General features: G+C 35.9%; 1 protein-coding gene across 7 annotated transcripts in view; it reads left to right on the plus strand.

Moving 5' to 3' along the window:
* The window catches only part of Cpeb2 (cytoplasmic polyadenylation element binding protein 2), a 55,256-nt gene that overhangs the window by 19,961 nt on the left and 22,867 nt on the right, over positions 1 to 12,428 (plus strand). For all 7 annotated transcript variants that reach the window (XM_028787813.1, XM_028787816.1, XM_028787814.1 and 4 more), the window contains one exon: positions 6,657 to 6,707. In XM_028787813.1, coding sequence (XP_028643646.1) covers positions 6,657 to 6,707 — 51 coding nt within the window. The remainder of the gene's footprint in view (positions 1 to 6,656; positions 6,708 to 12,428) is intronic.

Consider the following 12,428-nt stretch of genomic DNA (forward strand, 5'->3'; position numbering starts at 1 on the left):
CAAATAGGGGCACAGTATCTATTTGTGTAAGTAAATATTTCCATTATCATTCTACTCTTCACAAGTATCTTCACAAGTTTAGAATTTTCAGAATCCTAACATATGGCATTCATGCATGTATAATAGCATGTATCATTGCAGTTAGAATTTTAGATATTTACAGTTTTTAAATGAAAATCTCATGAGTTTTTATCTGTACTTATTTCCATAGGATATGCTAAATATGTTTGATTTTATGACTATATATATACATATGTATATGCACATATATACATATATGCATATACATATGTATATATATATGCACTTTGATCTATAGGTGAAAATATTGTCAGCCAAAACTGTATTTACCATACCTAATCTACCAAATATCAGCCAAGCTTACTTTACATTTGCACAGAGCATTTACATCAGTATTTTCATAAAGTATGTAGGGCTTAGGGATATAGGTCAGGAGCCCAGTATTGCCTAGCACTCCCAAGGTCATGAGCTCATCCCCAGCATAGTGGAAAAATGATTTGCTGAGTACCTCATGTTGAATGCTATACTGAAAGCAAAAACTGGGATGGTGATATGGTAGGTTTTTAAATTATTTGTTATTTTTGATAGTTGTCAGCATTATTTTCATTTTCACAAATGCTTTCATGGTAGAAGGTTTATAGCCATTACCTCAACTTGATTTTAATATTATTTTTGTATTAGTTTTAATGTAATAACTGTAACCCATTATCTTCCTAAGTAACAAGACTTGAGTTTAGTGTTTTCTTTCTTGTTTTCTCTTAGTTATACTCTGCTTGTAACTGTTACAGTGCACGATCCTCAGTGTTCTTTGTATAGTATATAGAGCGATGACAGAACAAAGACGGAAGGCATCACATAGGTAGATGAGAGCTGTATGATAGAACTTGATTCAAGAGTGAGCACTTGACTGTGGCACACATTGGCTTTTATTAGCTAGAAGTTAGTGTTTCTCTTGTTCCCTTGGAGTCTATTCTTTGCATCTTTTGCATTTCTATGATCTTCATTCTAAGGCTGTAGGGGGTATGCATAAGGATTTGAGAAGTGGGTTTAGAAATTATTGTTGTGCACACTGGAACTGATTAGAAGTTGGAATTATTCAAGATTGGTAAGGACTACATTCATTGAAAGTGGATTTTTGGAACTTTCTCTAGAAGTAAAATAAAGGTGAAGTGCAGATTGTGGAAGTAATAGTGGATTAACAAACACAACAGTGAAAACAGTGCTTTATTGAAAGTTCATAAAAAGATTGCTAGTTATCTTCAGGTAAGAATCCATAGGTGTGGGTGTTAAAACACCTCTACGTTTACCACATATCAAACACATTTGTTTCAACAACTAGCATTTAACTGGCCATACGTTATGTTTGGATAGAGTAGCTTATTATTGATAACTGCCAAGTGTCAACTGTTAATAAGTAATAGAACTTGGTAGGTCCCACTGTGCCTTTGTGCCCTTCTTTTTAATTGGTTTAATATTAACTCTAACCTAGAATCTTTATGACTATAGTGTGATGTCATTCTGTTTTCTCTTAAAGAATGTTGGCAAAGTGCACGACATTGAACTTTAGCAATTTCTCATCATTAAGGAGGAAAAAGTTAAAAGTTATTAACGTTATCTAGAGTGGAAGATACCTGAGAACTGTTAAAAAAAAATAGCATCAAGCTCTAGATAAACACTATAACTCTGTGGTAGTCTGATTTGCTAGATGTCTACAAAGTGATAAGTGGTGAATAGCAGACACAGCATGTGCATTAGACAGAGAGGTAATGCATGTCCTGGACAGGACAGAGTAGGGGTGTGTGGGGATTCATGATGCTATTTAGAAGAGCACTGTGGTTAATTAGAACTGAAAATACAGACAGAAAACCAATAATAAGATAATACTCCTGTTTCATTAAAGAAAATTGCTTTGAAGACAGTGAAAAAATTACCTTGGCAAAGATTGAAAAGCACTACTTTTAGTCTCTGATATGTTTTGTTATTCCCATTAACTTTGTTTCTGGAATCAACATGTCTTTAGATAACTGCTTTTAGTCAAATTTGCATTTTACATCATAGAATAAAACGATATATTCATTCAACAAATATTTGAGAGCTTATTATGTGTCATTCTTTTGTAGATGCTAGAAAGACAGTAACAGAAATGGAAGCCCTGCTCTTAGTAGACCTTTTGTTTTAAAAAGAGCAGTGGTGAAAAACTGTTAGATCATTTTTTAAAAATGTGATATGGTGATAGAGGAAGAAAGAAGCTGCTGTTGAGAACAGGGTGATATATGATGCTGCCTAGCACTTAGAGATCTGACTTGCTGAGGGATGCCACCCTTGGCAGAAATCAGAAGTAGAAATATCTTCCAATGGGAGGATTCCTGATACATTAGAGAAGCAGCAAAAAGGCCAGCATAATCCCTCTAGAGGATGAGGTGCCAGCTGCTTATTATAATGGATTCTGATACTTTGTCCAAGCAAGATGTAGCTTGTTTTGTTGTCAGTATAATCACTTGCTGAATATACATTTAAATGGCCAACCTGAGCTAAGGCATGCATGTATGCGTATGAGTGTGTGTGTGTGTGTGTCTGTGTCTGTGTGTGCGTGTGTCTGTGTGTGTGTTTGTCTCTGTGTGTATGCATTTAAAATGGTAGTAGACTAATAAATTATTTAAAGATACTGGAAGTCTATCTTCATAGACATGTAAAATTTAAAAATATGCATTTAAAAATATTTTTACATTAATATCGTAATTTTTACATTTATTTATCTGTGTGTGTGTGTGTGTGTGTGTGTGTGTGTGTGTCTATGCAAGTGGTTGCTTGTGTGTACGTGCCTGTGTGTGTGCATGGGCATGTATCAATAGCTCAGTACACATTTGAAAGTTAGAGAACAACTTGTGCGAGTTGGTTCCCTCCCTCCACCAAATTGGTCACGGGGTCAGTTCGGGTCTTCAAGCTTGGTAGGAAGTAACTTTATCCATTAAGCCACTCTACTAGGCCCATGTTAATGCTAAAAGGAGATTACCTAGAAGTAGCAAATATTCATTATTTATGGATATATTAAACTCTTTGTGAAAACGTGACAAGCTTGCTAACAATTATAAGGGGGTGACTTTCCTCAAGATTTTTGTAAGCTTAGATCCTGTGGGTTATCAGGAAACTAAAATTGTTTCAGTGAGGTGGAGGTTACTGTGTAGAGTGGAGCACACAGAACACAGCAGATCAATGAGAATGACCCCCATAGACTCATATATTTGAATACTTCATCAACCCTTAGTACTGGGAAATCTGAAGAGATGTTGCCTTGTTGGTGTGGCCTTGGAGGAGGTGTGTCACTGAGACCCTGCCTAGTACCTACTTCTCTGTTCTGTCATCAGGATGTAGCTCTTAGATACTTCTCCAGCACCATGCTTCCATTTCTCTATGCTACCTACCACGATGATAATGTACTGACCCCCTGCAACTGGCCCCCCAATTAAAATGCTTTCTTTTGGCTGTGAGTTAGCCCAATGACGGGATTATTGTAGGTCCACTTCCCAGGGGCCCACCCAATGCAGCCGAAAAGGAGTGCGTGGTGCTGGGAGTGGGTACAGCCTACATGGCCTAAGACAGGGCTCTCACCCTCCTTTCACCCACATCAGAGTCCCTTGACGTTGCCCATCGTCGACAGCCTAAAGCCTTCGACCATCGATGTGACTCGTCTCACGTCAGTGTTTTGGGGTTGTGAACTTGTCTAAGACCCCCCATAATTAGACATCCAAATTCAAAACTCACATAGTTGGGATTGAACATAAGACGCCTTCTCTAACTAAACAGAGAAGGGGGAGATGCCAGAAGCCAGGACCCTCGCCCTTACCCTTACCCCCTACCTTTCCCCACCTGCACAATGTCCTCTGAAGCTTGGCAACTGCAAGATCCTGCTTAGCAACTGCAGATAGACTCAAAGCAGAGTACCATGTCTTCTTAAGAATAGCAGGGAGACCATAACTCAAGCAGTGTACCATATCTTCTGAAGAACTGCAGGTAGATCATAATTCAAGGCAGTGTACCATATAGACCATGACATGTTTCAAGGCACAGGCCAAGAAGATTTTGTACTTTTCCACCACCTGGACCCTCTTACCCCCTCCCCTTGTAAAACATGCTATAAAAAAGCATTTCATGTTCAAAAAAAAAAAAGAAATTAAAAAAAAAAGGAAAAAAAAAAAAGAAGCTACATGCCTCTTGGGAAGCAGAGATGTAAGTCAAGTGCTTTCAAAATGTATATACTAAAGGGTTTGAGCGTCAAGCATGGTGGTACAGGCCTCTAATCCCAGCACCAGGGAGACTGAAGCAGTAACATCTTGAGTTTGTAGTCATCCTGAGCTACCTAGCAAAACCATGTCTAAAATAAATTTTTGAAATAAATAAAACAAAATACAAATGATAAAAAAAATTGCTTTCTTTTAGAAGTACCTTTGGCTATGGTGTCTTTTCACATCAGTAGGATAGTGGCTAAAACAGATGTCTAAGTTCCTTTTCACTTTTCTGTTACCTGGAGCATCCTGTTTCTGCCTCCTGGCCTAGGACTCCTGTAGTTTAGCGATCTGTCTGCATCTCAGCAAACAGAAGAAAAGAACGTCTTTCCCTTCTAAAGGATATTTTCTAAAGATTATACATCCCACTTTTATCTTTTATTCTCTGTCCAGATCTTATACCATGTGGCAAAACTGAGAGGTATAGTCTTTATGCTTTGGGCCCTTTTTGTAAAAGAAATTGTTGCTAGTAAGCACCAGAGTCAGTTTGTGTGCCACCAGTCTTTTAGACTAATAGCAAGGGATTATTTCAAAGCAGTGTACTTTTATGTATTATTTTATACTGAAGCTTAAGTGGTCTATAGCCCTCGATGCGTGCCTTTTCCTATATTGTCTTATTTAATAGGAAGTCAATCTCAGGCAGTCAATAAAAGAATCAAGCCAGATAGTTCCCATCCTATCAAATATTCCTACCAATGATGAAACCTCAGGCAAGTGACTTAATCTTTCTTGTAATAAAGTGTTTTCATATTGAAATGGAAAGAAAATAGTGTGAACTAGAAGGGATTGTTAGCAGGACTAAATAATTGGCAGTTGAAAACTATAAAAACTCCTTGCATATAATAAGCCTACAGATGTTGGTCATTATTTCATTTTGGCAAGTACCTTGTGCAAGTGGTTTTGAGCTCATAAATAAAAAAATAACTGTGAAAGTTAAACATTTATGTTACCATTATCACTGTAGTAGAGGATAAATAATTGAATAGTTTGAGTCTATATTTGCTCATTTAATTGTGAAGAGTTATTACATTGTGATCTCTAATATTTTAGAACATAAATACAAATATATACTCATTTGCAAATAGTTTTTTTTATGGTGAACTTGTTTTCTGTGCCTTTTTAAGTCTATTCAAATGCCAAGACTTTTTTTCCTATGTGAATCTTTACATCATTAATATGTGCATGTGTACATATATTTATGTTCAAAATTGGATTATCTGCCAATTATTCTTATATTAGTAGGTAATCAATTCACTTCATAAATACAACAAAAGCCACAATCTTTGGCTTGTAGAGTATATTTGTATATATTAAGTCTTCTCAGAGTTTTTGGGCTAGAGTAATAAGGGTAGATACAGTACTCTAAATAATTATTTCAAAATCAAAAGCGTATGCTCCCCCTTCTAATGGCAGTGAGTCTCATGTAGGATGACTGTCCTTTTAAAGGGGAGCTATGCAAAAGGGACTAGGATGCAGTCCTAGTACTAAATTTTAATGTAGCCTTAAAAATAAAACAGCAGAGTCAGGTACCAGGAAGAAATGCATATTAATGAGCTGCAGGAACGGTCATCCTTGGTGTCGGCATTAGCCAATCAAATATTCTGTCGTGCAAATGCTAACTGAGCTACAGCATGGTTTCAGTATACTGTCTGTGGCACTGTCGTCTCCAAATTTTATAAATACAGTCTTCAAGAAGAGTGATTTTGTTACTGTTCTTAATAAACCTAGTCTTTTTTATTTTTCTTCATAAATAATTTTTAAACTCTAAATGAGAAATATACTTATAATATATGTAGTATTACTCTAGGATGTATTTTTTGAATTTTTTTATTTAAATATGACAGTATAAGACTACATTAAGTAAAAAATTAAAGTGTTCTCATTTTAGTTATTGATTATTATTATTATTTATTATTATTGATTGTCCTCATTTTAGTTATTTGTAGTTATTGATTTCAAAATATAAATGCATTTCCTTGAAGCTTTATTTTTGACAAGAAAAAAAAAACTAGGGAAAATTTCAAACTGCTTGGGTCCATTTTAAAACCTCCTGTATTATGTCCTCAGGTCTAGGATACCCTTGCTGCTTTTAAAATTCAGATAGAGATAAGCACTGTTGTATTTTCATTTGATCTCGAATCACATTGTGACCTATGGCTTAGGAACTACGATTACCTTTCTCCTTTTGTTTTCAGGTTTCAAAGTTAATATATGTTGAGTTAAAGATTAACTTTTTAGTTTTAAAAAATATACAGTGCTTAATATTCTTTTCTTAACCCTACTTACCCCCACCTTTTTTCCTTTCAAAGAGCTTCATAGTCTTCAAATTCTTCTTTTCCTGTTTTTTTCAAGGTCGTTTGAGCTATCCACATCCAGGAACTGACAATCTGTTAATGTTAAATGGTAAGTTTTACCAAAGATTTTACGTTTCCATTTGGTTCATGCAAATGAAGATGATTATAGACATATTCCCCGAACATTCCCCTATACAAATGGTTTAGTCAACGTATAAAGCACACCTGTGGTCAGGCAGGCCAGCGCTCACCTGTAGTCTGAGCTCTGCAGGATGCTGGAGTGAGCATCATGTGACCCATCACATACACACCATTCTGGGCAACATAATGAAGTCTCGACTTGTACAAACATGAAGAAAGGCTGTGGGAATTAGGTGTTTGTGTGTTTTGTCCCCCACCCCCCACCCCCAAAAAAGAATAGTCATTGGGAAGTTTATTTATAGTAATATAACTCAGCCATCTCAACCTCAGGAGCAATCCCTGTTTGAATGTTGGGGTTCTATTTCAAGCTATGACCTAGGACAAGTGGCTTTGTTTTTAGTTTCCTATGTCCCGCTCTATAACTGGAGATAGAATCTCACAGATTATAAGAATTATGTTAGATAAAAGTTTGCAAAGTACATAGACCCCTAGTACTCAGTATAAGCCCTTGTGTCTGTTTTAAGGAATATACTGGTCAATTTATGAATGTAGTAATCACATTGATTTAACGTATTCTACCTGGAAGTTAGGAGTTTACCAGTCAGAAAAGAAAAACTTTGATTAAAATTTCTTTTTTTTATATTGGACAAATATTAATATATTTATAGTCACTGGATGTAGCTTAACTATAAGCATGGGAGTGGGGAATGGAGGGAGTGATTTTCAGGAGTTATTTTGAATTAGAGGCAGGCAAGGAAAGGCAAAGAGGAAGGAAAACTAAAAGTAGTATTTGTTTAAAACCACATTATTACTTTGGCTTGGCTCTTATTCATTTAAAGCTTTGTTGAAATAGGATGTGATGAAGTTGTAGAAGAAAATCTTAAAGTGAGGCCAAGGCAAAGTTAGACGATGTGGATGATGATGGTAGTGACAGACAGGAGAACAGACAGCTGTCTGCTGGGGGAGTTTACAGAGAGGGAGTAAGTAGGTGATGTTCACTGTCTGATTGTGATGTATCGAGTTTCCTAACACACAGCAGCCTAGTGTAACCTAGTCTAAGTACTGGGACTTCCGTAGAAAGAGGATGCCTGAAACGTTCTTCAGGGGCCTCTTTATTCCTCTTTTTCTTCTCTAACGATCTAGTCTTTGTTTCTTAGTCTGTGACTAACGCAGTGCTATTGAAACTGCATTTAAAACAGCAAACTAGCTTACTGGTAATTTTCTATCCATTCAATTTGTGAAATATGATAAGCTTTGGTAACAATAAACTATATATAGATTCACTTCCCTTAAATATTCTGTGTGGGAAATAAAAATAAATCACTTTTATTTTAATTTCTGAAAAAGTCACTGAAAATTTCCATTTTCTTGTGTCAGAATACATTTGAAAGAAGGTAGCCTGATAGCCTGCAAAGATGTCTAAGTTACACTATTCACAGCAATCTTATGTTGTTGCTTAGAAAGTAACCCAGATGATTACAGCTGAATGCCAGTCATGTAAGCAAGGACATTGGAAAGGCACAAAGGTTTTGCAGCTTATGTTTTGTTTTGATTTTTTGGTTTTGTTCTGTTTTGTTGTTGTTACACTAAACTGTTAATCACTTGCTTTTGCAAATTGCTTAAAGTCCTGTGAATCTTGACTGAATTATTATTATTCATAAAGAAGACATGAGAATATTTTATTTCAGGCAAGTTACATCTAATAGAAACTATGCTTATTTTATTTTTATTATTTTCTAAGTATGAGCATTCTTAGTAGTCTGCCATTTGAGGCCATAATGCTTACTCAGCGAAGAAGACAACCTGGAAACTTTGAGCTTCTTTAGCAAGGGACTAGGGAAGGGAAAGAAGGTTATGACTCTAGGATATCAATATGTATTCAGGTCAGGAAAAGAGACAGTTTGTTTCTTGGAAATGAAGAGTTAAGAGGTTAAACAAGAGTCACTTAATTGGGTACATCTGTGGGATGAGGAAGTCTTAAAGAATGAGAAATGAAGGTCACCAAATATAGGGAAGTAACTGCACCTGGACGTAAGGGGAAATTGTTCTTTAACAAATGCCATTTAGCTGTATTCTTAGCATGTTCTGTTCCCAGGAAACCAGGGGACTAAGTGATGATAGCACAAGGGTCTTTCTATATTAAATAGTTACTAAATATTACTCACTAGTGAAGAAAGTATAGCATCTTATTGTCTAGATTTAACTCAGTGTAGAGTAGTTGGTTAAGTTGCTTAGCCATTACTTATTATTGTAAGCATAGCTAACCCTATTCACTTTAAAGATAAGTATTTAGTGACACATTGTGCATCACTACGTAGAGGTGTGTGGATAGCACCACAGTCTCTGACGCTAGCTCACCTTTTCTGTACAACCTGGAACAGTATACTTAACTTGACCTTGGCTTCATTCCTTAATGTCTAAGCCAGAGCATACTGCTTGCCTCGGGGGACTGCTGTGAGGACTGAGTGAATTCATGCACATATTTAGAACGGGTTCTATGAGTACATATTAGCTGGGGAGAGTTAATGATGGAAATCAGTGCAAAAGATCATGGAGGAGCTGAAGTCGAGTCCTGTGAACAGACAAGGAGCCGCTGGGAGGTTACTTCACATGTCATGTGATGAAGAGACAACATAGCTGGTGTTCTCAGCTATTCCAAGGATATTGTCTATGATAAGCAGAAAACTAGTTTTTATTATTGCAGGAAAACCAATAGGAAGAAAGCTATATTAGAAGTTGTATGTAAGAAAAAAGTTTGGCTCCCTTAAGTTTGCTGCAGTGTGGGACTCTTATTCCATGCACTAGATGGGATAAATTTCAATGATACACAGATGTATTATTAAATAAATGCATGGCTGTTGAAATTACGTAGTATTTTTGAGAAAATACATATACCTGACAGAAATCAATGATTACAGTGCATTAGGCCTGAATTCTTTAATTAAACATAATATAGTATAAATAATAGTGATACAATGCAAATTAGATATACTAAAATTAGAAAGGCCTTATAAGTCCTTGGGAGTTAATTATGCATTGTGGTTAAAACTTTCAGACAAAGCTTTAAATAAATCTGGGGGAATAGAAAGTTAATCAGGACACTGACCATACAGCATTGTACTAGGGAGAGCCTCTGCCAAATTCATAACTCTTGAGCTACTGCTACTCAGATGTCCCTTAGTGTGAGATAAAGCACGGCACCCATATAGCTCATGGAATTGTATCAATTCATATTTTTAAATCTAAAATGCTGGAGCCTGGAGCACCAGCATTAATTAATTGTGGCACCCAGGAGGCAGAGGCTAGCAGATATGTCAGTTGGAGACTAGCCTCATGTATATAGCACCTCTCATCTATCTAGGCAAGACTGCATAGGAAGACCTTGCCTCAAAAGAAAAAATTAAGCCATGTAAATATAACCACAGAGAGGCTCTTGTCTGTGAATAGACCATGTTCCTAAGACTTCTCTTTATTGTAAGTCATTCTACATATCTATATTTAGTGTTCATCAACTTTTAAAAAAGTCACATTATATGCAGATATAGACTGTTTAAAGCATCAGTTTTAATTATTTAGAATGACAGAATATTTATATTTTTGAGTATATAAACCTAACATATGTAATATCAGGAAAAAATAACAGCAGTGCCAGAAATCTGTATTCTCTGCAGTAGTAAGGAAAACTGTTATGTATGTCAAGTATTTGTCTCTATTTGGATTGAATTGCATTTCCCCTCACTTTCCCAAAGAAAATTAGATATTTTTATTAGTACATTTACACAAAAGGGGAACAGACAGATCCAAGTATGAGATGAGGGACCTGGTATTAGCAAGCTAGTTTGAAGTTTAAATTTGCATTTATTATACACATATACACCATTTATATGATCAAGAGCTTGTCTTATTTTAGGGGTGAAATGAATCATAGGTATTTCTTAATTAAGGAAATTTACCCAATGCGTGGTGGTCTGTACCTGTCATCCTAACACTTGGGAAGTAGAAGCAGGAGAATCAGGAGTGTATGATAGTCTTCAACAGCATAGTGAGTTTGAGACCAGTTTGGCTTGATGAGTCCCTGTGTCAAGAAAACAAGCCCATTACTGACACTGTACTCTTAAAGGTGGATGCTCTAAATCTCTATCAATTTATGAAGTGAGGAAACATGGGTAGCCTTATATGAAGGCTGCTCAAACCAGGGAGAGTGAATGCAGTGGGTGATGATGTGGGATTGTGAAAAGGACTGTCATTGGAGCATGGGTAATTTTCTTTTTAGTTTTGCCCTGTTATGTTAGAGAGATAATACTTGCTTTATCTTCTCACCCACAGAATTTTAACCTTTTTCTAGCAGATTTTTTATTTTTCTTCTATGCTACCTTTTAGTTGAAGTAATTTAGCTATGCTGAGTGAGAACCAGTAGTTAAGACACAAACTCCCTAAACAGCTGTTCTGTTTCCTTATTGTTGTCTGGTTAGAACCTGAATTACATCTCCAGTAACCTACTCCAAATGTTATAGTCCTTTGTATAAAAGTCTTCAAACTACCTCAGAGTTTCCTTTATATATAAAGAGTACCAGCAATCTCTGTAGAGTTAAAATTACTTCTTTATAAATGCTTTATAAAATATTTTAAAGAATAAATCACTTAAAATCATATTCCTAATTGGAAGTTCAAAGTGTTTAAACAAAACTTTTTAAACACATAATATTCATCTAATGGCTATCTTTTTTTGGTGGAGGTTCCTGACTACTTTGTTTCAGAGTTAACATTGAAACAGACACCAGAACTCTATATAGAAACCTTAATAAAAATGTGTATTAGACTCATTTGTAGTAGAGTGGTACCAAAATGGTGACTTCGTAAATGTTTCCCATAGTTTAGCTCCATTTGTAGACATTTCTTTTTTACCTATTAACCTCCCCGCAGCATGCATTCATGTGTCAGGTGTGGCTATGTGTCTACCATATGCCCCCTGGGGAAGTCAGAGGATGGCTGTCAGGAGTCTGTTCTCTCCTTCCAGGTTGGGTTCCTGGGATTGAACTCAAGTCTCCTGGCTTGCATGGCAAGTACTTTTACCCACTGAATATCATACTGGCAACATTTCTAGTTTTGGAAATGTAGAGACTTTGATTCTGAGAGTTGTCTAAAAAAATAAGTAGAATGACTCTTTACAGGTTTCAGAAATTCCTTTGGTATGAGAGATTTAAGAAAATTTTCTAAATAATTATGCTCAGTTAGGAATGGCATTAAACTTAAGATGCTGTAAACATTTATACATGTCTTCACTATTTTAGTATTGAGTAGTCCCATCTAAAAGTATAACAGTTAAGAACATCAACAGGGCTAGTGGCATCTTATTAGGTCAGGAATTATTGTCTACATTCTAAACTCACACAATTGATGTTTGATTTCAAATTTGTTGAAAATGGTTCTCATTTGTTTTATAAATCTTTGATCTCTTGAACCATGGTTGAAATTCTCCATAGTAAATTTAATTTGCATAATATTATTGGGACACCCCTAGGGAAAGCAAGAGACCCAACTCCTGAAGTGTTGTTATGCAGTGTTTTGGGACTTGAAGATTTATTGCAACTGTTAAGACTTAAGGGAATTTTATTCGTTCACTTAATCGCTCTGTTTAAGTTACTTTTATCAATCTGATTTTCTACAGCTAGTTTCCCCTTGAGGTGAA

The sequence above is a fragment of the Grammomys surdaster genome, unplaced genomic scaffold, assembly GCF_004785775.1.
Source record: "Grammomys surdaster isolate TR1022 unplaced genomic scaffold, NIH_TR_1.0 125679, whole genome shotgun sequence".
Lineage (NCBI taxonomy): Eukaryota > Metazoa > Chordata > Mammalia > Rodentia > Muridae > Grammomys > Grammomys surdaster.